Source organism: Apostichopus japonicus, chromosome 15 (assembly GCF_037975245.1).
Source record: "Apostichopus japonicus isolate 1M-3 chromosome 15, ASM3797524v1, whole genome shotgun sequence".
NCBI lineage: Eukaryota > Metazoa > Echinodermata > Holothuroidea > Aspidochirotida > Stichopodidae > Apostichopus > Apostichopus japonicus.
The window spans coordinates 23,603,504-23,631,043 of NC_092575.1; the positions used below are offsets into that span (position 1 = coordinate 23,603,504).

General features: G+C 36.7%; 3 protein-coding genes across 7 annotated transcripts in view; 2 read left to right on the top strand and 1 right to left on the bottom strand.

Moving 5' to 3' along the window:
- LOC139980530 (serine/threonine-protein kinase TAO1-like) overlaps positions 1–8,590 on the top strand; it is an 87,490-nt gene extending 78,900 nt beyond the window's left edge. For all 4 annotated transcript variants that reach the window (XM_071992235.1, XM_071992239.1, XM_071992237.1 and 1 more), the window contains one exon: positions 1–8,590. In XM_071992235.1, the coding sequence (XP_071848336.1) occupies positions 1–279 (279 nt within the window). In that variant the 3' untranslated portion in view covers positions 280–8,590.
- Positions 1,487–18,273, bottom strand: LOC139980533 (NAD-dependent protein lipoamidase sirtuin-4, mitochondrial-like). The gene is made up of 3 exons (XM_071992244.1): positions 18,144–18,273; positions 11,923–12,797; positions 1,487–10,611 (listed from the first exon to the last, which is right to left on the bottom strand). The coding sequence occupies exons 2-3, from the start codon at positions 12,742–12,744 to the stop codon at positions 10,462–10,464; spliced, it is 972 nt and encodes a 323-aa protein (XP_071848345.1). The 5' UTR covers positions 12,745–12,797; positions 18,144–18,273; the 3' UTR covers positions 1,487–10,461.
- LOC139980531 (galactosylceramide sulfotransferase-like) overlaps positions 13,738–27,540 on the top strand; it is a 17,058-nt gene continuing 3,255 nt past the window's right edge. Inside the window, exons 1-2 of one of the 2 annotated variants that reach the window (XM_071992240.1) lie at positions 13,738–13,882; positions 26,051–26,136. In XM_071992240.1, the coding sequence (XP_071848341.1) occupies positions 13,838–13,882; positions 26,051–26,136 (131 nt within the window). In that variant the 5' untranslated portion in view covers positions 13,738–13,837. Of the gene's footprint in view, positions 13,883–20,322; positions 21,936–26,050; positions 26,137–27,540 lie in introns of those variants that run through there. The other variant, XM_071992241.1, reaches the window with a different exon arrangement.

Consider the following 27,540-nt stretch of genomic DNA (forward strand, 5'->3'; position numbering starts at 1 on the left):
ATCGACCAAGACACGAAGCAACTGCAGCAGATGAAAGAGACGACCATCCACGACTTTCTCTCGAAGCAGAAGCACGAACTGGTGCGTTTTGATGAGGAGACGTTGAGTCAGGGGATTCGAAATCTGAGCATCGAGGAGATCCACACCCAGTCGTACGGCAACACCACCCGTCCACAGTCAATGGTCATAGTCCCAAACTCCCCGGTGGACGGGCCAGTAGTCGGCCGCACCAGGAGAAGTGACAGCAGTACTTCAGCCCCTAGTTTCTCCGATATATAGCAGCAATGACGAAGAACAATATTGTTTTTCGTTAGGACAATAATCAAATTCTGTGCTCAAGGTGACAGATAGTCTATAACAATGAAGTGGATATGGCTTATTTCATCCGGTAACTCTTAACTAAGATGTCGTATGAAAGATCGTCTCAGCGGAAACCGAGGGAGTGTTTGTTGCTGGCTGAATCCAAACCTTTGGGGTCAAAGTTGAAATGGCAGCCTGATGCTTTGGAAATGGATGTCAGGTTCCAAAATTTCTACTATCATAATATATATATATATATATATATATATATATATATATATATATATATATCTTCCTGGTGACCAGAACAAAGTCAAATGCGTCTTGAAACCGTCGACTCGGACAGTCGTGGACGGACAGAAAACTATCACTTGTCTTTGAATAGAATCGTCATCCTCACCAAATAGAAAAAGGACCTATTGTTGTGATTTTTTCCCCATAGTGGGGAAAACACTGATTGTTTGTTAGCCATGCTCAGATGATGTGTCAAACTGGTTTTATTTTAATATATTTTGCCAGTAGACTGTTTCTCAGTACAAAACATTTCCGTTTGTTTGTTTCTTCTTTTGTAGACATCAAGGATGCTGCAATCTTCCTAATTTTCCGCTAAATGGTTGTTTATTGGTTTTATGCCAACAAAATATCTTGTTTTAAAGCCAAAAACAAGAGTCTCATGCGTGTATTAAAAAATGTGGTCCGGATCAATCGCACTTCCATCTTCGGAAAATCTCACTCGGCTGTGCAGAATACAATATTTTTGTTTGTCGACTGAACAACAGGGCGTCTCTGCGATGGTTTGTTTATTTGAGATGCAAATGAATGCAAACGAGAGAGTTACTGAAGTCGGCATGGCAAGGGGGGAGGGACACTGCCTACGAAATTATTTTATACTTGTAAAAAAAATGTTTCCGAGAGCTGAATTTTATTTTATAAGACAATGGTTTTGGTCCATTCCAACAGGTACGCGAGTTTTCGATTTTGTTACAAAAAAACCAATGAGCAACGACTCTGGTGAAAGATGATTACTGACTTCTTACATTATTCTGTGTTGTCACGCTTCATTAATATACAAAATCAATTATTTTTGTCTGTAGCATAAAGTGGACATATTCGACAAAAGGTTTTTTGTTTTACAATGTTTTAAATTCTATTAACTCAGTTGTTATATTTGGGCTCATAAGCAATATTTTTATTTTTTTTACCTTTCAGTAAAAATGGCAAGCTGCACAATAGTACTAGGCAAAATGTTGTAATCCTCATTGAGTTATTATTAAGCCTGATTGAGCTGTCATTTGTTTCTAGATAAATGAGTGAAGTTAGTATTGGTGGTTCTCTATATTTACATCATGTCATGAAAAGTACTTGATGGGTGAAGTTGTAAAAAATCATTTCAAAGAACAGGCTGCAGTTGGAGCAAGTCCAATTCATAAATGGTGTTCTGCAGAATACCAATGGGTCCAATGGTACACGTCAGATCGGAGCTAAATACCATGTATGTTTTTAAAGTTCATGAGACATGAAAAAGGGGTAAAAAAAAACAGTCAATTTTAATTATGGTCTACTCAGTCAAAATTAGAAACTGGTTTTTAAGAAAGTTTGTATCACAAGAATGCATATTGAATAATCCCCGGAACAAATTTGGAGCTTTCCAAGATTGAAAAGCCAAAGAATGATCAGAGTTTATCCCATTTATTAGATAGGGGTGCATTTTTTTGCTCTGAAGTCTATAAAGGGTAGTTCTTTAAGTGTGTTGATTCGATGAGGGTTTGCGAATACTCGGTGAAAGTTTGATCTTGATGATTCAAAGTGATCACAATAACAAGTCATGATTTGTGGGTGGGTAGCCAAATATTGGCCAATGAGGAAATATTGTGTAGTGTCCTCTCTGGCCATATCACATATATTTTTCAAATCTCAAACCATGATGCCGCCTTTTCATAATCGAATGCATCTCTTGGCACCTGCTGCTAGCGTTCAGAAAGAACGTTTTGAGTCCACTAGCCCAGGTAATTGTAAAGAAGTTGGCTTTGCTGATAGGAATAAATTCAGTATTATTAATGTGCTAAGAAGAATCTATTAGCTAATTTGTGAAAGGGAATAATTGGTAACAGTAAGCAGGGTAAGCAATATGTATTTTGGAGATCAGTTTGGTTAATAAGTTTGAAAGATCTTAATAGAAAATGCAGAAGATGGTACACCTTATAGGAGTGTTACTGAAGGTTGAAGTGGGTGGGGGTGTTCGTTGGTTGGGGGATATCATAAATTGTTCCTATCTTCGGGAAGCTTTGGTACTTAAAGAACTTCTTTGATAAGAAAGAATTCATCCATCGCATTCTTTCAAGGTAATACATACTGCAGTGATTGTAGGCCTGTATAATTAGCATATACTGTAAAGATCAACTTGGAACAGTTGGGTTTCCAAAGAATTGGTTTCTTCAGTTTCCCGAAAGAATCAGCTGTTTGGTAAATTTAATTCTTGAGAATGCACTGCCGCTGTTGATGTTGTTATTATTTTTATGATTTTTGCTGGGGGGGGGGGAGGGGGCAAGGGGTGGCAGGGGTTAAAATGTCAAAGGGATCAAACAGATAGGGCATTAATGAACATTAACCAAATTTATATGAAATCATTTTATGACAATATGGAGCAATGAATCCATCTGCTCCAATGGAGGAATCCCATTTGTATAATAAAAGAGGAGGGAGTAGGTTGAGTTGAAGGAAGATCAGCATCACTTTTGTTGAGTTTATTTGCTAAAAGCAGTCAGAACCATTTCCTTATGGATTGGTAGAAACCCTTGAGGGATCCTTTCCCTGGATTTAAATGCTGTCATTTTAATGACTATTGTAGTGTCTCAGTAGAAATGCTCAAATGTATTTTTCATCTAAGGATGATACAGTAGCATGATAGGCTGGTTCCATTCTTAATATGCCTTTTATACAAATTAGGTTAGGCCTAGATAAAAGTATGGTATTAAATTTTTGCAGATGTAAAATCAGGTTATAAATTTGAAAGATGACTCTACCAATGTAACTACCCGCAGGTAAATCCAGTGATGTGTCACTATGGCAACAAACTGGGAAACATCTTCTTTTTTTTACTCATCTTTGCTGATGGATAGAGGGGGAGGGGGGTTAGGTGGGTGACTGGTGAGAATGTCTGTTTGCGTAATGAAAAGTCTGACTTTTAAGTAATGTCTCCCAAGCCATTGTTCTCTGGTATCAAGCTGTATTTGATGGGACGATAATGAAAAATAATTAGTGTATTGGTCATTTTGGAGTAATTTAGACCAACATTTCTGTGTTTTGGAATTCACTGTGATGTCATTGCCGAACAGTCTACCCTTGTGTTGCAATCTTTGTGGTTTCTGGAATCTTTGCACCGCCCATCACTATTATATTATTTGTTGCTACTCAGATGTTTTCAGTGCAGATGTGAATGCCTTATTTTCTTTGGTCTTTTCCACCACATTGGTGGTATAAGGAATTAATTTTCATAAAATTGCGAAAGAGAAACAAAAAATGGCGAATTTTATCTTTCCATACTATTTCTTCTCATTGCTTATTCTCGAATTTGTTGGTGAGGACTTTCTGAACGATTGTGGAATGGAATATTTCGTTTATTTCGCTTGAATACTGTAGGTTTTTCTCTTTTGATGGGGAACAGAATAGACATTTTTGTACAATTGCTTCCAATTTTTGCAGTAGTAATGAGTGTGATCATTTAATTTTGAATCCTAACACTCTTATACCATTGTTTATCAATACAAAAATCTCTGTTTTTTTGAATAACTAAAGGAGTCTGTTACATCAATATATTACATTTGATATTAATACACCTGACACAAAGCCGTGCGGTGGTTAACGTGACATTTCTTCGGGGAAAACGAAACGTTTCTTCACATTTATATTATCAGTAGTTGTGAAAATTTGTTCACAGTTTGATTCATCTATTCAACCAGAATTCCTTTGTAGAAAAAAAAACGAAGAATCCTGTAATGAATGAAAAGGAATTTGAAGTACTAATTAGTATTTTTACGTAAAATTACTGTGCTGTAGACTTTAGAACTCTATAGTCGGTATTAACAGTTGTATGATTGTCGAGTTTGAATGCAACTCATGAATTATTCATATATGTTGCATCCCTCATGAATAGTCATCATTTTGTTCAGACTCAGAGTTCTGCATATATGCGGAATGCACAAGTGGAATAGTGACGGACACCCTCGACTGTTGTTTGATCGATTATGAAGGTGCCTTCCCTCTTTTGATGAATTACTGGTTTTCCACCGTAACCATGGCAACTTGTTAGTTTTTTTTATCTGAAGAACACCAGAGGTGGTGATGTTTTAGGAGCGACTTTCACTCTGCTTTGGTTTTAAGTGGAAATTAAAGTGTTTGATAGTTGAATGCACACATTGTATTGTCCTGGTGCACAACATTAGGTAACTATGTAATATTTGAGTAACACATAGGTCAAAATTATTTAATTATTATAACGTTAAAATTGAGCGCAGAATTATGTTATCTATGCAATATGTTAGAGACTGGCAAGAGAGTATCAAATAGTCATTCTGTGAAAATGAGAAGGAAAAAAGGGTTAATGTAACAGTTCCTTTTTAAGTACAAAGTGTAGTTTCAAGGGTCATTTGAAGGGTCAGAAGTATCGGTGTTACCTACCCTCGTAAATATGCTAGGAAAAGTGAGAATGGTCACCAGTGTTTGAGATTTTAAATCATAACTATTAATTAAGCTGCAAACACAGGAGCAGATTTCGTCTTGTAGATTTATATCTTCTGTACTCCTCCATCTCAATACCAAAAATATTAATGAAAGTACTTTGTGGGGGAAAAATATGAGAAATATGATCAATTCTAACATTTTAAGGATTTAATAGAAGATGACCTTAAGAAAGCAATGATAATATAATATGACAGAGAATGGAAGCCATATATATGCAGTCTTCCTATGTACCATGCTATGCTATGTTGGTGTATGGTTACACAGGGAATGGTGTACACCACATATAATGATATATCATGCTATGCTATGTTGGTGTATGGTTACACAGGGAATGGTGTGTACACCACATATAGTGGTGGAGAATCTAGGCCAATTTGTGACGTTCTCTCATAACTTTCTAAGTCATCACTTTAGTTGAACCCTTTCAAGATTTGCAATTGATTATTCATCAGATTTAAGATGTGATAGATTTAAAAGTGCTTATATTTTCTCTCTCTCTATCTCTCGTCTTTCTGATCAATGCATGGTGCACAATTTAAACAACTTTGTTGCATATCTGCAAAACCTGGTTTCTGAATTACTTCAGGATGTAGCTAAGATTTTACACTCCATTTGTATATCATTTAAGGTAGAACTGTAAATGCCTAATATTTGTGAAAGTCCCAGCGACAATATGAAATACATCGTATAACCATTTTGGATTTGTCAGGGAGGGGGGGGGGTGGGTGGGGAAGCCTTGACCAACACTACCAGCCCCATGTTTAGCTAAGAGGAAGTGGTTTAGAAATTGAGGTCATTCCTTGATTTCATCTTGAAAGTGCCTCAAACAGTGGTTCTAAAGACCAAAGTGAGGCATGCACCATGTCTAATGTTATCTGCTTCAATAAAGTGTGATGTTCACATGTGAGTGCAAAATCTGGTATTAACATGTGAATACCTTACATCTTATTCTCTACTGTGTTGTTCAAGAAACTTGTTGACATCAATTGTGAATTTGTGATATTCACATGAGGGTTCTGCTAATAATTTTCAGAAATTAATTGATTAATGATAATCACATGTGAGTGCATAAGCAAGGCACAGGTGACATTCACATGTTCATTGTCTAATGCAGTGCACACATATATGAGTGCATAATATGAGACCATGATACGATAATCACATGTGGACGTCAAGCTGTGATTCTTATGTGTGGGCCTATAATGTGGTATTCACATGCGAGTGCATAAAGCAAGGCACATGTGACATTCACATGTTTATTGTCTAATGCAATGCACACATATATATGAGTGCATAATATGATAACATGATACGATAATCACATGTGGACGTCAAGCTGTGATTCTTATGTGTGGGCCTATAATGTGGTATTCACATGTGAGTGCATAAAGCAAGGCACATGTGACATTCACATGTTCATTGTCTAATGCAGTGCACACATATATGAGTGCATAATATGAGACCATGATACGATAATCACGTGTGGACGTCAAGCTGTGATTCTTATGTGTGGTCCGATAATGTGGTATTCACATGTGAGTGGGAAAAATGGAATTCACATGTGAGTGCATAAAGCAAGGCACATGTGACATTCACATGTTCATTGTCTAATGCAATGCACACGCATATGAGTGCATAATATGATACCATGATACGATAATCACGTGTGGACGTCAAGCTGTGGTTCTTATGTGTGGGCCTATAATGTGGTATTCATATGTGAGTGGGAAAAATGGAATTCACATGTGAGTGCTTAATGATATGAATTTGATATGATGGAGTTATAATTAAATTATCATTGAATGATATTAACTATAGTGCGAGTGCTTGAAGCAATTTCATCCTGCTGCTAGCAATTCTATAATTAACAACCTTTTCTTGAAATTTACAAGTTTTCAGAGAGAGAAATAACTTTCCATCAAGGTTTTATTTGATGCACATTTGAAGTTCAAAAAGTAGTTCATTGAAGTAGAAAATTGGGGTGGGGGGGGGGGGGTAGCTGTACATTGGTCAGAGCTTTTTCAGAAGGCTCTTTCAGGGCTTTTCTCAGGCTTTTTCAGCAGATCACTTCTATAACGCAGTTACAACAGTTTGCAAGGCCAGTGGTGTACACAACAAGGTGTTTTCTGGTAACTTCAGCTGATAACAAAATACATCATAACATATTTGGTGAACGACCTAAAAGTTTGTTTTTTCACAAATTCTATCTATTCATTAAATAATTTACCTGTCCAAATTTAGAATTGAAATGGATCTTACTTTTCATCATTACATCTAAAATTTATATGATATATAATGGGCTGTTTCATCACTGAGCCAATATTAAATTATTTTACCACTCACTTGGTGAAATTCATTAGTCCTTTGCCCCAGTTTGGGACTTGTTGTGAGATTAGTAGAGATGAGATGCCTTATTTCAGACCACAGTAGTTAGTTTTTAATTTTACTTTCTTAAGTTTTGAGTGAAAGGAAAATATAATATGGATTATGACTTGGTCTGCTTACCTTATCAGATCTGTGTACAAAATAAATTTTAAATTCTCTTCAATATTTTTAGTTTTAAGCAGGATGGGGGGAGCGGGGGTGGGGTTGATGATGATGTTTTTGCTGTCAAACAATTTTAATTCCTCAAACACCAAGAAAGGTCTATGAGATGAAAGCTTTATTAACTTCCAATAAGGGTGGTGCCACTCCTATTGATAACAGTGGTCTTTCTAGCAATGTGTATACCATCTCTATATCATAGGATCCACAGAATTCCACAAAAGTTATTAGAAAATGATACAGCTATTTGTTCATCTCACACCTGCAGCTTAAGAGACCAGCCCGGCTTAGAGTCGACTGCTCAAGCGTGCACAGTTTAAATTTTGATGGATGATAAAATTTTACTCCAACATGTCTTGAATTGTTTTGAGGCTCCATACTCATCCAAAATTGATTAAATAAATATATAAAACTTTAATTTATAGGCATTGGCATATTTGTCTACCTTTGGAACATGCCAGTGTCCAGAGCCAAGACCGCAAATATGATGATGGTGACGACATTTACTTTTATCATGATTAATGTTTCTAATAAATGTTTCTAATAATCATGTTTTTCCGATGAAATTCTGTTATGATTCTTTTTGTTTTAAGATGAAGGAAGCACGATTATTAGAACATGTATGTAGAAGTTACGTTTTATTGAAGCTGAGTAGTACTTACGTGTGGATATTCCCTATCTGAGTTTCCGGAGGGATTTTGAGTAAATAAAAGGATGTTTTGAGAGAGATGGAATCCATACTTTAAAATACTCCTGACATTCTTTCCTTGGTTTGTAACTTAACAGACAGATAAAATGAGAAAAAAAGTTCATAAAATGTTGCTATGTTTAACCAAAAAAATGAAAAAATTTATACAAAATTTGTAAGTAAGAAGCTTCCTTGTTTATTTAAAAGTCATTTATTTATATATTTAACATTTTCAAGATGACATTGGTTATTACTAGGAGTAACAGATGTGCATTCTTCATTGGAAGTAAACAAGGCTTGGCATATGACATGAGAAAATATTTTTTTGTTTTTATTATCTTTGCTTGCTATTTTGTCCATTTTCTTTGGGGGGGGGGTACTTGAAGCCCCGAACTTCAAGGTTTGCTAGAGCCACACTTCTCCCCAATGTGGTTGCAATTCAGACATGGGTTGCCAAACTTTTATGGTGGGTCAAGAGCCATGCCATGGTAAAGCAGAAATGTGGGCATCATTTCCAAAAGATTGTGACACCTAAGCTTCCTTCCGATCTCGTAGTGTTCCCCAAGTTTTATATATATCTGTGTTTTTTGGTTTAATAAGTTTCATTCAATTAGCAATCTAATCAGCCAATGTGGTGTGTTATAAGTCATGACTATGGCAAATATATTGGGTGATTTTAGGTTTGAAATTAATGGTTCCCACCTGGCGCTAGGAAGTTTTGTTATGTACATATATTTGTATAGTATTCACAACTTTAGTTGTAATTAGATCTCTGTATAATCACTGTGTATTGTCCCCTTGTATTTTTTATATTTGCAACAACAAAAAAAGTTCCAAAAATAATCAGTTTGGATACTAGGCTAAACTGGAGATCACAACTTTTATCCAAGTAACAGAAAAAAAAAAAAACAATCATTTTAATATCATCTGCGACCAGTATACTTTATTCCAACGGCATGTTTTCACATTTATATCTTATAAATTGTGCCATGACCTTTAAAAGGTTCTACACACACAATAATGCAACCACCAGTACCAAGAGGAAGATGGATAGCCATGTCAAAGGTCATGTAGGAGACTTAAATGACATAAATCCTGTACAAAATATAAGTGTTAAACTTAAATAAATATTGTAAACAAATAGGAAGAAAAATGTAGGAATCGTTAATTATTTATATTTAATATTATTATTATAAAAATTATTATAACATTATTATAAAATATTAATATTAAAAAATTAATAATATAAATGAAATAATAGGAATGGTTAACACTGTGTGTTGTATTTCACAGGCACCATCTTCAATATTTAAATGGTCTAAAAAAAAATGTGTAATGGGATCATCATAATCTCTTTCCTTACACCACATTGCAAACTCCTACCAAATTTGAAGCAAGAAATTTGATGCAGAAATTCACACATTGGGCCAAAAAATACTCTATATTATTACTTTATGTGACACTATTCAAGCTCAGAAGAAGTATGTTATAAATTCTGGATAATTTTGCGCAGACTGTATGTGAAGCTGTTAAACGTCTGCTTCGCCAACTTTTGACTACCCTAGAAGAATATGGCACTTAATGTGCATAGCTCTGGCAAAACATATTGCCATGTTTTTTAAAAAGAGCCAAATTGGCAGAATCCAGAGACTTCCAAGGACCACTTTTTACCCAACCTGGGTCATTTCCCTCGACTTAACTATGCCTAGATGTAACCCTCCTCCCTACTCCACCACCCCCCCCCCCCCCCCCGCAACTCTTTTAGTGATGTACTTTGGCACTTACAAGAGTCAGTTTAGTTAGAATAACTGTTATGTAGAGCACCCTCCAAAAAATAATAAGGTAATTACTTCATGATGATTTTAATTACTCAGTTAATTTGACAAAAACATCATCCTCATCTTGTATTTACTTATTATTTACCAGGCTAGTCAGAGTTAGTAAATTAGACCCCCTGTCTCTCCCCTCCACCTTTCTCCTCCTCATGGTCTTTAGAAGTCCCCTTTACATACTGTTAATTCAGTCATATATTTGATGATTTGTAAATTGTTATTCATCTATTAAAACCAAACAGTAAAGATATGCAGCATAATAACAACCATCATTGTCCTTTTAGAATTTGCAAATTTTTCACCGATATAGTACTGAAAGGCTGAGGTATTTATCATTGATTGTTTTTAAAAGTAGTTCTAAACTTGAATTAGAGGTAGCACATCTCCTAGCTTGGCAGAAATCTTTAAATGTGAATAGTTGTCTGCACGAGTCGGTCCTATATTGATGATGCCGATTTTCTTCTTTTCGTCAGCTGCCATACGAACGAACCGGAAAGCTGAAAACACCTGACGGAGAAGCAAAAAATATTAACAGACAACGAAAGAACAAAAAGGTTACAACTAATTGTCCAACCATCCTCTTTATTGATATCATAATTTTATTATAGTCAAACAATAGGATTATCTAAATTTGTTAAAGGAGAGGAAGTATTCTATGAGAATATTATTGGCATTATCTATCTATCTAGTAGATTTTTCTTAATTTTTGTTGAGGGATTACAAATTTAACTGTCAAGTAATAATCAGTATAGTGATGGACATATAAAAACGGAGCATAAAATTTGGGAAAGATAGTACACATTGTGTTGAATGAATGAAAACAACAAAAGATTACATAAGATTCAGAACAGCATTAAGGGATTCTCTCTACTCATCAGGATGAGGGTGATCAGGGTGGTGGGGGGGGGTGGAAGGGTAGTTATGATGTGTAGATATGTGTAGTTGTGGTGCATACAACAAAGCCAAACTGTTAATGTTTTTTTTTAATTTTTATTACCGTATCATGCTTATATATTATGTAAAGTTCTATACGTACGTTGAAGAAAATGTGAAAAAATAACAATGAGGGGAGGGGGTAGGGGAGGGGGTAGGGTAGGGTAGCAAAATCGATAAACACTATGCATGACAGTGTACAGCAGGCTTTGATGTCCATGTTGAGAGGACCGGTTCGTTCACACTAACAAACAGATACTCTTAGGCCCCCCAACCCCAGACCCGTCAACTCTCCCGGTTTTACAGGGAGACTCCCGGTTTTTACCCGAATCTCCCGGTTTCATATTCTATTCTCCCGGTTTTTTAATGTTTCATCACTTGCAACATTTCTGAAAATAGCCAACAATTAGTCCTATGCTGAGTAATTCCCCACAGTAACGCTGAACAGGAAAGGCTATTCAGTGTAGTTCGCAAGAACAAGACAGACAGTCGGTCAGGTCTCAAGCTTGATGGGACTCTATCTAGCATACTAGCCATGAAGTCACAGTACCCAGAGTCCACTGTTCCCTGTTTCAAATGGAAGCCTACTAAAGAAACCTTGTAGAAAGCGAAGCAAGCTGCTGTAAACTACAACAAGAAACACTGATTGGATGATTCTCTCACTGTATTGCATAAGTAGACTATACTTATTCAGGAGTATTTATATCATTTCAGTTGAAAATAACCAACCTCCCTATTTTCCCCTTGTTCTCCCTATATTTTGGCCCTGAAAAATGTTATTCTCCCTAATTTGGGGTCAAACAGGTTGACAGGTCTGCAACCCCCCCCCCCCCCAGAGAACCACCACTATTGAAAGCATCCATGCCTTATGTTACTGTACCGTACCTGCAGTGAAGATCCCACAACAAATATACCATCGGATTCCCTCACTTTCTGGTATACAAAATTCACCATATCTCGAGGTACATTGTCACCGAAGAAGACCACTTGAGGCTTCAGAATTCCCCCGCAGTCCTGACAAGATGGTACCCTAAACTGTTTCACCTGAGATGCTGTTAATAATACGTCACCATCCGGTGCTAATGCCATCGGTTTCGCGTCGAACGATGGATTCTGGTGGATCATCCTCTCCTGTAAAGCTTCCCGGCTGGTCACCTGATCACAGCCTAAACAAACCACCCTGCCGGTGGATCCGTGGAGTTCGGTGACTTTCTCCGACCCTGCTTTGGTGTGCAGAGAGTCGACGTTCTGTGTGACCAGCCAAGACACTTTACCCGCTCTTTCCCATTCACTTAAACAGACGTGGGATTGGTTAGGCTCTCGCGAACTGAAATACTTCCAACCTATAAAATTACGAGCCCAGTACATCTTCCTCCTTTCGGGAAACTTCAAAAAGTCCGCATGCTGCACGGGTCTGAAAGACGATCTCGAGTAGAGGCCGACGCCTTCGGAGCGGTAGTCAGGAATTCCGGATTCGGTAGAGAGGCCCGCTCCCGTGATCACTAAAATGCGTTTCAAGTTGGTTACAAAGGTTTGAACAGCTTCAACATCAGCTCTTCGTAAAGGAGAAACTTTAGGTACAAATTGATCATTTGCTTTCATATCTCTGACTACAGTTGTGTAGGGTAGCTTTGCTTGGAGATTCCATTTTTGTAAGTTATGTATCTTCCACTTACTGATAGCAGACAGCCTCCGACAATACCTCATCTTAACAGTACATCAAGCACTTTGTCTTCAGAGCAAGTTTAACCGTACAGTATCTGTTAGAGAGGGAAATAACATCATGGTTATTGGAGTGTAAGCTCAGTGGTTAACGCCGGTGCCTTCCAATCATAAGGTCCCTGATTCGAGTCACTCCAAGATTAATGCATGTCGTCCAGTTACAGAGTTGTTGACAATTGACAATTCATAATCATGGACGTTAAATATGAATGTAAGAGACTGACTTCGGTCAGCTTGCGGCTTTGATAAGCCAATGGCGCTTCTTCGCGAGTTCCTGCTTGCAGGAGAATCTAACATACAAATGGTTAGGATCTTACATACACCATTATACATCTTGTTTGAACTAACAAGTATTTGATTTAGCTTCAAGATGCACAATTGGTCTCAGCAATTACCGTAGATTCAGCATGAGGTAGCGGTTTTAATGTCAATTTCTTTTACCAACGTAACCATGTGAGAGCTGTGAGGGTATTTTACCTTAATTATAAGTATGAAGCTTTTACAACTTACCAAATTTCAGGGTTCTAGCTTTGCTAAATATTAATTTATGAGGTTGTCAAGTTGTTCTGATGTACAAAAGAGGTCGTCTTTGGCAGCCAATAAACTCAAAACGTGTCACGTTGAAAAAATCTGGTTTTTTTTTTTGCTAGAAGAGTTATATTGTACAAAATTCAATTCAATACTGTGCAGATTTCAATGTTTATATACAAAAATAATATCTGTAATGTACTGTCTGCTTCTGGTTTTGTTCACTTAATGAAAAAACTTTACTATAAAATGAATGTTAATCAATACATACATGTACTGTATCAATACATTGATGTCAATCAATCAATACATACATATATACAGAGTGTTATTTTAATTCAATTGAGCAGAACATCTGCATTTTGCGCTTAATTAAAAGACTTTACTTTAAAATGAATTCAATCAATACATACATGTGTATGTATGCAGGTGTACATGTGTACTGTACTGTACAGTACATACAGTACATCTACAGTGTGTACATGTACAGTGTGTATTAGTGCTAGGTGTTAACAAACCTAGTCTTGTGGCACTCATTGTCCAAATCCAAATGGATCCTATTACAGCCCAGCTAGTTTCACACTGTTACAGAATGGTAAGCAAATAATATTTATTCGTAGTATTTAAGTATCTTCTCAGGCTAAAAGTGCATTCATCATAGAGACAGCCTGAGATGATGCAACAATAGCTATTGAGTTGTATGCAAGGCTAAATAGTTTCTTTTGTATGTATATTAGATCCTCCTGCAAGTAGGAACTCCCAAAGAAGCCTCATTGGCTTATCAAAGCCGCAAGCTGACCAAAGTCGGTCTCTTACATTCATATTTAACGTCCATGATTATGAATTGTCAACAATTGTCAACAACTCTGTAACTGGATGACATACATTAATCTTGGAGTGACTCGAACTCGGGACCTTTTGAAAGATGAATATGGAGAGCTTTTATTTTGCTAATCTTTCTGCTTTTCCACCTTCCTCAATTTATGAATGGGTTAAGAACAATTGTTAAGTTTAAATTGACTGACCTGTGTATCTGGTGGTTTTGTTAATTGTTTAACAATTTGAACTGTTAGTTAAAGTGATGACCTTTACATTTACATTAACTGTATTGATTACTGTACCCATTAAATCCTGCTCAGCAATCAAAGCCTGTCTCTTTCAGTGAACATGGAGAAAATATATTTTTCAATGTTGGTTTGTTCATTTGTGTGGTTTATATACAACTTTGTGAATATTTTGTTTTGGTATCCATACTGTACATTGAAGTGTTTCACAAATGTTCTGCACATTTGAATGATATAATACACTCTGTAGTGTACATGTACTGTACAGTATGTATTGATTGACATTCATTTTATAGTATTTAAGTATTTTAAGTACGTGAATAAAACCAGAAGCAGACAGTACATTGCAGATATTATTTGTTAATATGACATTTAAATCCATACAATAATTGAATTGAATAACTGTGAAGTAACAATACCCAGGCTCAAGAACATGTGGTACAGCAAAACAGGCAAAATGCTTCTTCTTTTTTGTAAAAATCCCAAACTTTGAAGATTTTTCATTTACAAATTATATAAGGCAAAATATCCTCCTGGGAAGTTTTTGTACGAACAGGGTGGTACTACAGTATATATCTCTTCCAAAGAAAATAATCAGATTTTTTCAATGTGACACGTTTTGAGTTGTTGGCTGCCAAAGATGACCTCTTTTGTACATCAGAGCAACATTACAACCTCATAAATTAATATTGAGAAAAGCTAGAACCCTGATATTTGATAAGTTGTAATAACTTCACACTTTTAATTTAAAGGCGTTGAAGACTTGCCCCCAACCGTGTGCCGCGCTCTGAAAAAGTTAACTTTCGGTTGCTTGCAAATGACGTTTTCTTCTTGTCGCTTCACAATGCAGACAATAATGCAACGTGATACCTTGTTATCTTTTATCTAGACCTGAGATGTCAATCGCTGCTTATGTACACTGTGTTGTGGGTATTGACCGTAGCTGTATGTATTGACTGTACACTAGTGTCTAATTACCGACAGTAGCAAGCTGTGTGTGTATTTTCTAGGATCGATGGTGGTGTCTAACACTTCTGTTACACCTCATTCGAAACTAGGTCAGATTACCGGCATGAGACGTTTCTTTGTGCGCGAGTCTTCACACCCTTTAAGTAAAATACCTTCACAGCTCTCACATGGTTATGTTGATAAAATATTGGCATCAAAACCCCTTCCTCATGCTGAATCACAGCATGAAATAGCAACTTCAGAGCTGCACAACTTGCAAATATGACAGGAAGGCATTTTTAATCATTACTTAATCATTAAATAATAATCTCTGAAAGAATTCATCAAGTATCTTGAAGCAATAGTTTAGTAGCAATTTATCACTAAAAATAGCACATTTTTTAGCAAAAGATACCAAAATTGAATATTTTGGCATTTTTTTTAGTTTACTTACTGTAAAGTTCCATAAGACAATGCTTAAATTATATCTCTTTGGTTTTTGTTTTTTTAATTTTAAGGGATAGAGTCTATAGGCTGCAGTAATAGTAAGGTAGTACAATATTTAATTGCTGGGAAATCAGACCTCAAAAATCAAGAAAATGCCAAAATGCTGACTAATTATAGAGTTTTCAGAGTGTGATAAATCGGCCAATGTTGAAACAATCATTTGAAAATCTACCCTTTAGTAAGACTGCCGTTCATCTTTGGCAACTGGCCACTTCTGCACCTTTCAAGGATATTATTCTGGAATATTAGCCTGTGTGTTACATAATCAATTTGCCAAGACTCGCAAAGGAAATGAGTGTGGAAAAGTCACTTGCACTGTATCTCAAATATCCTGCGATCTAAGGCTAGAGCCTCTTAAAATGCCTGAAGCAGGTAAACTGTTATGGCAGTGGTGTTAAAGGGTGCATTTTTAAATATGAAATTTCGGAATATATATGCTTATTCCATGATGTTCTAAGCATACAACAAATTTTGGGTAATTTTTAAAAGAGTTTGTACTACAACACACTTCAAAATCTGTGATTTGACTTGGAATGACCCCAGAATAAGTTAACACCATCGGTCATTTTTGCATCTATAGCAGGGGTGGGCAACCTGTTTGAATAAATGGGCCAGATATAAGGGGTGAAAAATTGACTGGGCCACACCTAACCAACGACCTGCTGTTGATTTCAAACCTTGATTCCGAGGACTTTCAAGCAATAGGTGTGTATACCTAATCTGTATTCACAAAAACATAATGTCAATACAGTACAGTTGATGATTAATGGGGATAATACTGAAGGCCTACCTAACAGTGTCTCTAGTGCTGATAAATTCTAAGCAGCTAGCTTGTTTTTTGTGATGGTGTAAAATAGATTGATTTTTTTCTTTTCTTGAGACATCTCACAGGCCGCAAAAAAGTCACTCGCGGGCCGCATGTGGCCCGCAGGCCGTAGGTTGCCCAACCCAGATCTACAGTATAGGGTAGTTCAATAAGAGTAGACATGCCAAAATAAAATGTTGTGGCTACACCATCAGGATGGTTCATCATTACATCGATATAATAATTACTACGACATACTAGGAAAAATGCCAAAAATCAACTAAGTTCAGTAACTTCAATGTATTATGCTGTAGTTGCTGCATCGTCAGGAGTGCAACAGTGTAACCAACTGTAGCGTGGAACTTTGTGTTGCTGGGTATTCTGCAATTAAGCCTTGTTATATTATTCTTTTGGTGAAGTCAGAGTAATGGTGGGAAAATCATTATTAGATATATTACTTCTTTAATGCTCTTGAGCAGACCTACGACAAATATAAATACCAGCAGGATATATTTGTTTTTGTTGGAGTTGGGAGTAGCAGCCCTTGGGAAATCATTATTTTTTTTGTGAGAGAATTATATTTATACTGATGTTGAAGATGCTGTCGGGAAGTAAAAACAACTTGAGTGTGGCTATTTTACTCCACCCGAAAATGGGAGCTTCTGAAAGGAGGGTTAGTCTATAGCCACTCCCAATGTATACTAAAATCATAAATGATCTCAATTTCATAATGTACATTTTCACCTACTAACTGTTAGTTTCAGAAGCTAAACAGTAAGCTCTACGTCTACCATAAGTCTACAAAAATGTCCCTTTCTTTATTTTATTGCCCACTCTAAAGTAGTAAATAACCTTCTTGAAGACGAAGACAAACTAACTACACGTCAATCTCACAGTTTGAATTATAAAATTCCTCAAGCTCAAAAGAACTGTTATAAATAATTGCTTTATCCTCGCACCATTCCTCAGTGGAACGCACTCCCACCTGAACTGAAAGCAGCACCAAACACCGCCTCCTTCAAGTTCATGCTGGAAAGTCAGCAGCACCATTAGCAAAACTTGAAGGACTGCACGTCAACAGCCACATCAGGGGCGATTTGTGCAGTACCACACCAAGACCAAGGCCTACAGTAGGCCTGTGCCTTACTTTTCTGGCTATTCTCAACATTTATTCAGTGTGGGCTTATTTTTAAGAAATGAAATTCTTGTGAATCCCTAACCTATTTATTGTTGCCTATCATTTCTTTGTACTTGTTCTATCCGTCTTGGCTACCGACGGTAAATCTGTGATACTGGCATTCCAAAGCACTTAAGTACTTTCGCGAAACTAGAAGCCTGCTATAAGAGCAGTGGTAAAATTGATTATGTAATAGGATCAGATAGTTGTAGTTGTTAATAGTGGTTCATAATTATCTTATGCCTAGAAGCAGAACCCCAATATTTGTTATAGGTACTAAAAGCCCAAAACTACTTCGCTGGTTTAAACATTCATAATATAACGTAAAAGCTAAGAAGATCAAAGGAAAACTTACATGTAAAAACTTTAGAGACTGTCAAAGAGGAGGTAGCATGGGCATATTAAAACGATCGTTTCCTTAAAGCTATATTTGCACACAGTGACGCAACGTTTCAACTTAGGTCATAATCACTAATGGGATATAGAGAGTTGAGCTTAGCCGACGTCTGTCCCAGTTACGGAGATCTGATTCGCCGCGTGTAGAGAGATATTGTGAAATGTTTACCAGTGAAAATCTGAATATCCTCATATTTATTCCTCTGAAAATTTTAAGAAAAACGAATACAGGCATGTGCGTATTTCTGATAGAGTAACAAAACTTAAACATTGGTGTACATTTCACATGCATAGGACAGTAAATTCAAAACTTGAACAGGAACTTAACCGAAAACAGCATGAAGCTGAAAATTACATATTCACCATGAAAGATTAAATGTGGTGCAACTTTGTCATTACCATTGTTAAATTTAGTAGGCTTTAGTTCTTTCAGAGGCTAGAGGTTCTCAAAATCTCTTCTTTTTGAAAGTTATTACTTATAAAAAAAAAAATACTGCCGTGGATGGGAAGTTGGAATCAGATTTGCGTGTAACGTTAGGGAAATAAATGTCCAGAAGCTGTTTGGTTCCAAGAACGGTTACAAATTAACATTTTCCCTTAGTCTGGTGAACTCTCCTCAAATGTTACTTCGATTTAACATTGCTTGCGTTCTCTTACTGTGGTCAGCATTTTCTCACTTTACAGTGTCCCGCTTCGGTGACTCAGGATTTCTTCTTTTTTTCCGCAGGAAATAACTGCTAAACTTAATATTATTCGGATCTATACCTTCCAGTGTCTAGATTGTCGCTTTTGACATTTTGTTTTCTTTTGCAAATGGACGGATTGATCAAAGTATAATGCTTCGTAGACCGTATCATATACATTTTAGCCTCAATCTGTGTACGTGACAATATTGTCACGTGACAGTATATTGTCCTCAGATCACGTTTCATATATACTGGTGCTATGTATGTATATTAGATCCTCCTGCAAGCAGGAACTCGCGAAGAAGCCTAATTGGCTTATCAAAGCCGCAAGCTGACCGAAGTCAGTCTCTCACATTCATATTTAACGTCCATGATTATGAATTGTTAATTGTCAACAACCCTGTAACTGGACGACATACATTAATCTGGGAGGGACTCGAACCGGGGACCTTATGATTGAAAGGCACCGGTGTTAACCACTGAGCTAACACTCCACAATGACTGATATGTCTGATATATTTCACTCTATTCTACTCTATGGTAGTTAAACAAGACCTATTGGATTTATGTACTCAACAAAGGTCACCCTTTTCTTTAAATCAATAATTTATTGGTTTTCGGGATACCTGAAAATAAATTAAATATCTAAGCAGACCTAAAATACCAATCATGAAAACGACGGAATTGGTAGCAAAAGTGACTCACGGGTTGAGACTTCAAGTTATTGAGTAAACACAAGTCTTTTCACATTGATCAAAGCTTTGTATTAAAAGCAATTTTTCTAAGTTGATTTGTCAAGTTTACAAATTTGTATCGAAATGAGGTCACCAATTAGTGATAAAACTGTAAAGCTTTCCAGATTTTATCGCTAATATGAATCTTATCAGTGAGTAAATTAATGATCAAATTCGATACCTGAAAATTCAAAATGAAAAGTTTTATTTTTGGGGGTACGTGCAACAAAAACATATAAAAAGGCATGTACGTGAGCTTACTGATGAAGGCATGAGAAAACAGGCCCACCAAGTTCTGAGGAATTTTTAACTATGAGCGTATTATATTATGAGTTTGCATTTCATCACTTTATTATGTTATATATACGATAAATATATATATATATATATATATATATATATATATATATATATTGGTCATAGATTCATAACCTATAAATGATAATATATAACGTAGATGACAATATGTAGGCTATATGACCTAAATATGACAATGCATGGATACCATGAACATACAAACTACTAGAGTGCGTCGAATCATATCGATATTAAAATTAATTGACTTCTTACTATAATCAATATATTTGGACTTTGTTATTAAAACATATATACCATTAACCTATACATAATATTAGTTTCTTAATATAACTGTTTTATGACTTTATACTATAAAAGGTTTTTTTTTTTTACCGTATGATAGTAAACTAAAGTTGAGTGTAATATAACCTTTAAATAGTGATTGATTCTGTAACCCGTTTATGTTTTGTTGATACATTACTTATATAAATGTACCATCTAACATAACACATTTATAATGATTTATGTTATAACCTGCATACATTTATACTCTGTAACCTACTTATATTCAATTTAGACTTTACATGTGCACAATCACTTTATTGAAAAAATTGTCATAGACGGCACCCCATATTGTTAATACCCTAACAAGCATAGAAAATGATGCTGAATAGCAGCAAACTTGCAAAACAAATCAAGTATAAGGTCCTTTTATCTAAGGATTACAGGTTCGAGCCCTGGCCAGATCATTACGTTGTGTCCTTGGGCAAGGCACTTTATCTCCATTGCCTCTCTTCACCCAGGTGTATAAATGGGGACTTGTCGAGGTAACTTGTAAATATAGTTGCGTGCGCCGGTTTGTGGCTGCACCCTATGGGAAGTCCCCCGGGGGACACGTGGTTGTGGTGCACTGTGGTGCCCCAGGAGAGATTGATTGAATTGTGCACACTTTGGTGTGTGGGTGTGACAAGTTACCAATGACCAGGGGTTAAGTTGTAAAGTCGTGTGAGGAGGCGTTAGCCTCATACAAGACTGTAAACCTTCAACTTTAACAACTTTAACTTTAACTTTTTTTAGACCTTTTTACCGACCATATTACTTGGGACGCCAAAAGGCCAGCAGCTAGGTTATCATCGTTTGATTTGCCGTACATTATTATTATTATCGTTTTGCTTGTTTGTGGTATTTATCATGTTTCTTTCTAAACCATGTAGCTAAAAACAGCTCCCCGCCCCTCAGAGTGAGGGGGCAAGGGGTGTCCCACTTCTCTTCCCCTGTTCCACCGGGCTTCTGTAAATTCGTCAATGGGATCCTTGACATTGTCTTGCAACGTATGCTCAGAGGTATAGTATACGCCACGGCCTCTGTCACAGTAACGTATATGCCAGATAAACAATAACGCAAGTCGTTCTGCTGATTTCGGTTTGTATAGTATCGGCATATATACTTAACAACCCGAAACTGAAAATCACGAAGCATGTCCATTTAATAGGAATGAAGTTACCATTGAAAACAAAGTGCTCGATAACCCAGAATCGCAACTGAACTTTAGAGGTGTTTTTGGTTGTTTCCTTTTTTATGCTATATGCATTTTCATTTCCATGCGTTAGTCATATGGAAATCACAATGGCAGTTGCAACCTACTCTTATTAAGTTGCCAAGGCAGAATCTGTTCTGTATACAGTTGATGGACATAACAGGTATTGACCATTTCTCTAGCGTGTTTGCAGTACGGAGAATATATCCCTTAAGTGATTGCATATATGATTAACTTTGGAAGACCGAGACTGCAAAGAAGGGAATGAGTCTGGTCTATATACTAGTCTTTATCAATACTGTTTCAACTGCTGAAGTTTGCATACGGATTCAGTTCTGAGGGCCCACGTTGGTCTACAGTTTGCCCCAATGCTGGAGATGCTAAATACTGCAATACATATTATCAACGCCAGGCAAGGTGGGCATCACCTCTTCTCGAATTGACAGAATACGGAAACTAATCAAAGGAATATTATTATGGGATCACATATGCGTTTGGTAAGAAGTTTTAAAATTTATCGGCGTCATTTATTTTCCTTTCTAGTTGTTAAGTACTGTTATAAAATGGTGGGTTTCGTTAGCACTCTTAGTTGTGTTTAAGTTTGTCCAAACTATTTTACAGCTATCTAGGACCGTATGTTTCTGAGTGGAAAAGCGTTTTGAGGCTTCATATGTGGGTTTGCCAATATCATAAGCCAATACTTGAATGTTTTGGCTACAAAATTATGAACAACTGCAAATGTAAATATGTGAAGTTGTTTGAAAGAGATACACAATCTGTTGTGACCCAATTTACAACTAGCATGCAGAATTTGTGAACGGCGGTATATCGTATTTAAGCATTTCTACATAATCACAGAAACGTCTTTCTTTCCTACTGGCTGACTGTCTGCAGATGGCGGGCCATCTGCATCAGATCAAGGGGAACCGGTGGTATATGTCGATTTAAATCGGTGTATGGCTATTGAAAATTAGTGTAACTTAGAAACCGATATAATCTCGATTAAAGTTGACATGTACCGATTTAAGTCGGTATATGTCGATTTCCCGTCATGTGATAGAATCAGATGCATGGCCGCCATATCTAGCAATCTACTGACTTTAACAATTTATATCTGTAAAGCAGAACTCGACCGAATATTTGCATAGCCTTATACTTATAACACCATTAATGTTGTACCTTCGTTTTAATACATTTAACACGGAATCATGAGCGCAGGTAAAAAGCCATATAGGCTTATCATTTTACACCATTTTTATTTTGAGAAATGACCCTGATAAAGCTGTAGTTTGCATTCGGTTGCAGCCTACACCGGGGATGGTCGGTGGGGAGCGAAACATGGGTCAGACCAATCTCAGTTGCAGTGAAATTTCCGGTCTTGGGGCCGCACCATATACGTGCGTGAAAATCATTGCAGTGAAAAATGTTGGTGGATGTATATGCGAAAGTAGTTATAAACTCCGGCCGTAATAATTTTGTTTCAGGTTGGGAAGCCGCCCCTCCCCATTCCGAGTGTGAATTTATGTTAGGCCTAGTGGAAGTTCCCCAGGCCGTGAAGACGGAAAGGAATTCTCTGAGCAATTTTGATTTTTTTTCAGGTGGTACTGCATGTGTTATAATTTGGACAATGATTGTGACCACTTTATATTGTCCAGTTTGACAATTTCGGCCTACCAGGGTTTCTTTTAGGTCATACTCCAGGCTTCACCAGCCTCCACCCTTCTTGACTAATTCTAACCAAAATTGACCAAGACATCTGGTTTTGCCAATGAGATCGGCACAGTGTCCCTTATCCAGAGATATCACATATGTTAGTGTATATAAAGGAGCACCGCAAGAAATTTAGTTCAGAATGGGGATGGGATGGGGTTCGAGGGGGGGGGGGTATGCTCCGACGAAGGGAGAAGTTAGGTATAGGATGGAGCGTAATAGTTAGGTATAGGACAGTGGAGCTGAGTAAATAGGAAAATGTAGGAAATAATGTTCAAATCTAAACCAGAATTAACTGACTGGTGATACCTGACGACAATCCACCCTACATCCACTGCAAACAACAACCTGAGCATGATATGCACATGTACCAGTTACCATATGTGAATGCGTATGAGTCCCATACGTCTATCTAAAGTCGTAGCTTGAAGTACTACAATGAAATTGCTATATTGACCTACACACAAAATTCACTATCCAAGTTCGCCAGAGCATGATAGAGGTTTTCAGCCGTCACCACAAATATCCTATATATAGCCTATATTAAAACCAGCGTATGCACAAGTACCAGTTACAATGTGGTTACGTGTAAGTCCTATACTTCTATCTCAACTCGTTGTGCCTCAATAATTGCTATTGAAACACTGTTTGTTTTCTATTGTTACTAAGCCAACACGTATTGTATATACAGACACAGTACTAACGTTTTTAATTTAATTATACCACAGTAAACTTGTTATATTGACCTACACACTAAATTCACTTTCAGAGTTCGCCTGAGAGCATAGAAGTCTTCTACCGTCACTACAATATAATATATCAAAACCGTTGCCACGAACCAACTTACCACAGGATCGATGTTAAAATTGATTGGCCTATTATGGCATTTTCAAATTTCCTTATACCATAACAGGGTAGATTTTTGTTCAGCTAGAGGTGTAATTTAGGTGTAGCATATGTACATGCATGGCTGTGTGTCGTCAACTCTCATTGGGTAATTCATTCTACCCATTTCACCAACGATTCAGTCGTAAGACTTCTTTAAATCATCTTCAATTGTCCTGATTTTTTTCAGTCTTACACAACTGATAGTTAATTGCATATTCTCTGCAACATGCATGCATTACAAGAGATCATGATCACAAAAAAATTGCATCAACTTGATGTCACCTTCAGTGTTAAGCTGCATGTGTGGGTGATTTTCTCGATCATCAAGGCATTGTCAGCCTTTGACTGTTATATATGTTGACTTCGATATATAATAGTACTATTTTAGTTGAGTTAGATATGGTCATTTATTATCTCTACTAAAACATGTAACGGGTCCAGCTCACTTTCAATAAGATGAACAGTAAGCAGACTACGAGATTTTCTCCCAGTTTTTAGCACCAAAACTGAGGCGTGTTTTACATCAATGATTAATTGTTTGCATTATATTATCACAAAGTTCCAAATGAGAATAAATATTTTCATCTATGAATTTAAAATAGAATACAGGGACCGATAAAGGATTAACAGAAAGGATGCGAAGTGGCCCTGCAAGGGGCAGTAGTGGGTCGGACGTGACTGTGTGTGTAGGGGAGGGGGGAGGCGGCAATAATCCCCAGAAATAATAACTTGAGCCGTGAATTGTGTATTCTGAGGCACATCGTGATTTAGGCTATAAATTATATCTATTATTTGGTATGCATGCACGTTAGATTGAGCTGAAAACTACTTTAAATATGTTTATTGTGGGGTTGATAAATGGGGGGGGGGCGGTGGTTATACACCCTCACACTCACAAAATGGATCATCGCCTGAAAAAAAAAGTAGTATCACGGTTTTGTTTTTCTGTCAATGTTCTGGCACGTTCTTTTCACGAGCTGGATAACATAACAACTTTTTCATTTTCAAGATCAACATAGGCTAAAACTGACATCTTTTTTTGTTTGGAATATTGAATAATCATACTTCTTGGGTTGCAGTATTGAAAAACATTTGAAAAAAAAAATCAACTGAAGCAAAAACATGAATTGAAATCTGATACTTTCAATTGGAATTTTGCTCGGGGGAATTCAATTGTATAGAAACACACGCGGCAACTTTCTGAAAAATGAAAGAAGAGATAGCAGAAGGATTAAAAAAAGAATCATTTGCCCGTTTGACTTCGTCTCCTTTTCGCTTACTTTGACTGGAGAGTATCGAAGTTGAACCATTCTGGCTCAGTAAGAACTGAGTTTGCTAACGCCGGCCATAGCGATTCCATTACAAAGATCTTATATACACATCCATATAGGGTGCGTTTGTTGATGTAGTGTGTTTGTTGTGTATTACAAATACATTTGATGTAACAGTTGGTAAAAAAAAAAAAAAACACTATAGCTGACTGCTTCTTGAATCGTTGGCGGAGGTTGACCTGGCGAAAACATGTTAAGGCAGATACAAATAAAAAACAATTATGACAGGTTGGAAGAGAGGGCCCGGGTGGGTGCCGGGGTGTGAATATTTTTTCCCCAAACAGGTTTGCAATTGTGTGTATGCCGGGGTGGGGACAGTGGCATATGAGTTGAATATGTTTGAAACGAGGTATCGGGAAAATATATGAATAAAAAATATGCTCTTCTTGCATGTTTAAGTCTTTTGATCGTGTTTAAGATATACTAATTCCCATAGTCAAGATCAATTTAACCATTTCAAGTTAAAAGCTCCAAGAAGTGGAGTCCAAAAGGAGCTATTTTACCAGACGTGCTGCTAAGAACTTGTTTGCGGACATGAGGAGGTATGCTATCGCATGACAGGGTTATCTCTTGAGTGCAAGTATATAAGAGTAAACTTTTAGCTATTTTCAGAGCCTATATATTGTATTGCTATAGTGCTATTGATTATCTGTTCCTTTCATTTCTTTTCTGTTTTCTGGCAGGTAAAACATCTGTTTGTTAGTCTGTCTGTCATTTGCTGTGCTTACATCCTGGTGGTGATTGACAGTGTCATCGATAATACCATGCAGTAAGTTCAACTTTCAGGACTCGAAGATTTCTTTTAAAGGCTGTTATCGTAATAATAATAATAATAATAATAATGTAATCGTAATAATAATAATAATAATAATAATAATAATAATAATAATAATAATAATAATAATAATAATAATAATAATAATAATAATAATAATAATAATAATAATAATAATAATAATAATAATAATAATAATAATAATAATAATAATACTAATAATAATAATAATAATAATAATAATAATAATAATAATAATAATAATAATAATAATAATAACAACAATGACGATGACGACGACGATGACGACGATATGATGGTCTCTCCCTATTTGCGGACATATTAGGTCCCTCATATGGTGGACCGTAAAAGGGTCCTCGTGCTTGGTTGGGTCTAATCACCGTCAATATACAATGTTTCTAAGGGACAATAGCCAACTCTTTTTATATATACGAGACTTCACGAATTCTGGAAACTTACGAGCCGCTCACGCGGATTCCTGCATAGCAACGGGCTACATGTGACTTGCGATATCTCGACAACGTTCGTAGTCTTGGCCAAGACGTTAGTTCTATATAGGCCTATATACATCCTCGAATTATAACACAATCTAAGGGCGTCTTTCCACAAAGCTACTTGTCAGAGGAATTACAGCCTGGTTTTGACGAAATGTTTGAAAGAGGATGTGAGGGCGCGCTCATATTAATTGTAACAGGCAAAGTAACATCATAATGCTAGGGTCTTGAACAAGACTACAGAGTTCTCGGCAAGAACATCAACCACAAAGGATACACCATAGCTACGTTACATGTGATTTAAGTTAAAGTTATTGAGATGACACAAAACCGCCGTTGCGTCTAGGCCTTGACTGGTGATCGCGCAAATTCCAACTACTATGCAGAAAATAGTTGAGTATTCAAGTTCCGATTACTACTGATTTTTTGCAAAGATCGATAAAACGTAACCAATGTGGGAGCACAACACCTCAAAGACTCTTACTTGGCCATTTCAGTTGTTTCCTAAATTATGGCCGTTAATGTTAATTAAAGAATAGAATAAATGACCCGCATTAAAAATACAATAAGTATGAATCCATATGCGCGAATATATTTGTAACTTGTTTCCTTAAAGACATGAAAGTTAGATTCATCTTTCTCCCCCCCCCCTTTAAATTCACTATGAGGGAATATTTGAATGCGGTGGCGGCACCCAGGGGTGCACGGAAAGGGGAGGGCTGTATTTTGCACCAATCTTAATCTCCCCCCCCCCCATCCGTATGCGTAGTCGATTATTCAGAGAACAAAAAAAGTTTCGCCACCGGACCTCCTACAAGAGAGTCGACCCAGTACGTCTCATTTGGTTTATGAAAAAATCATTCATTTCTGTCCCTCCCATAAG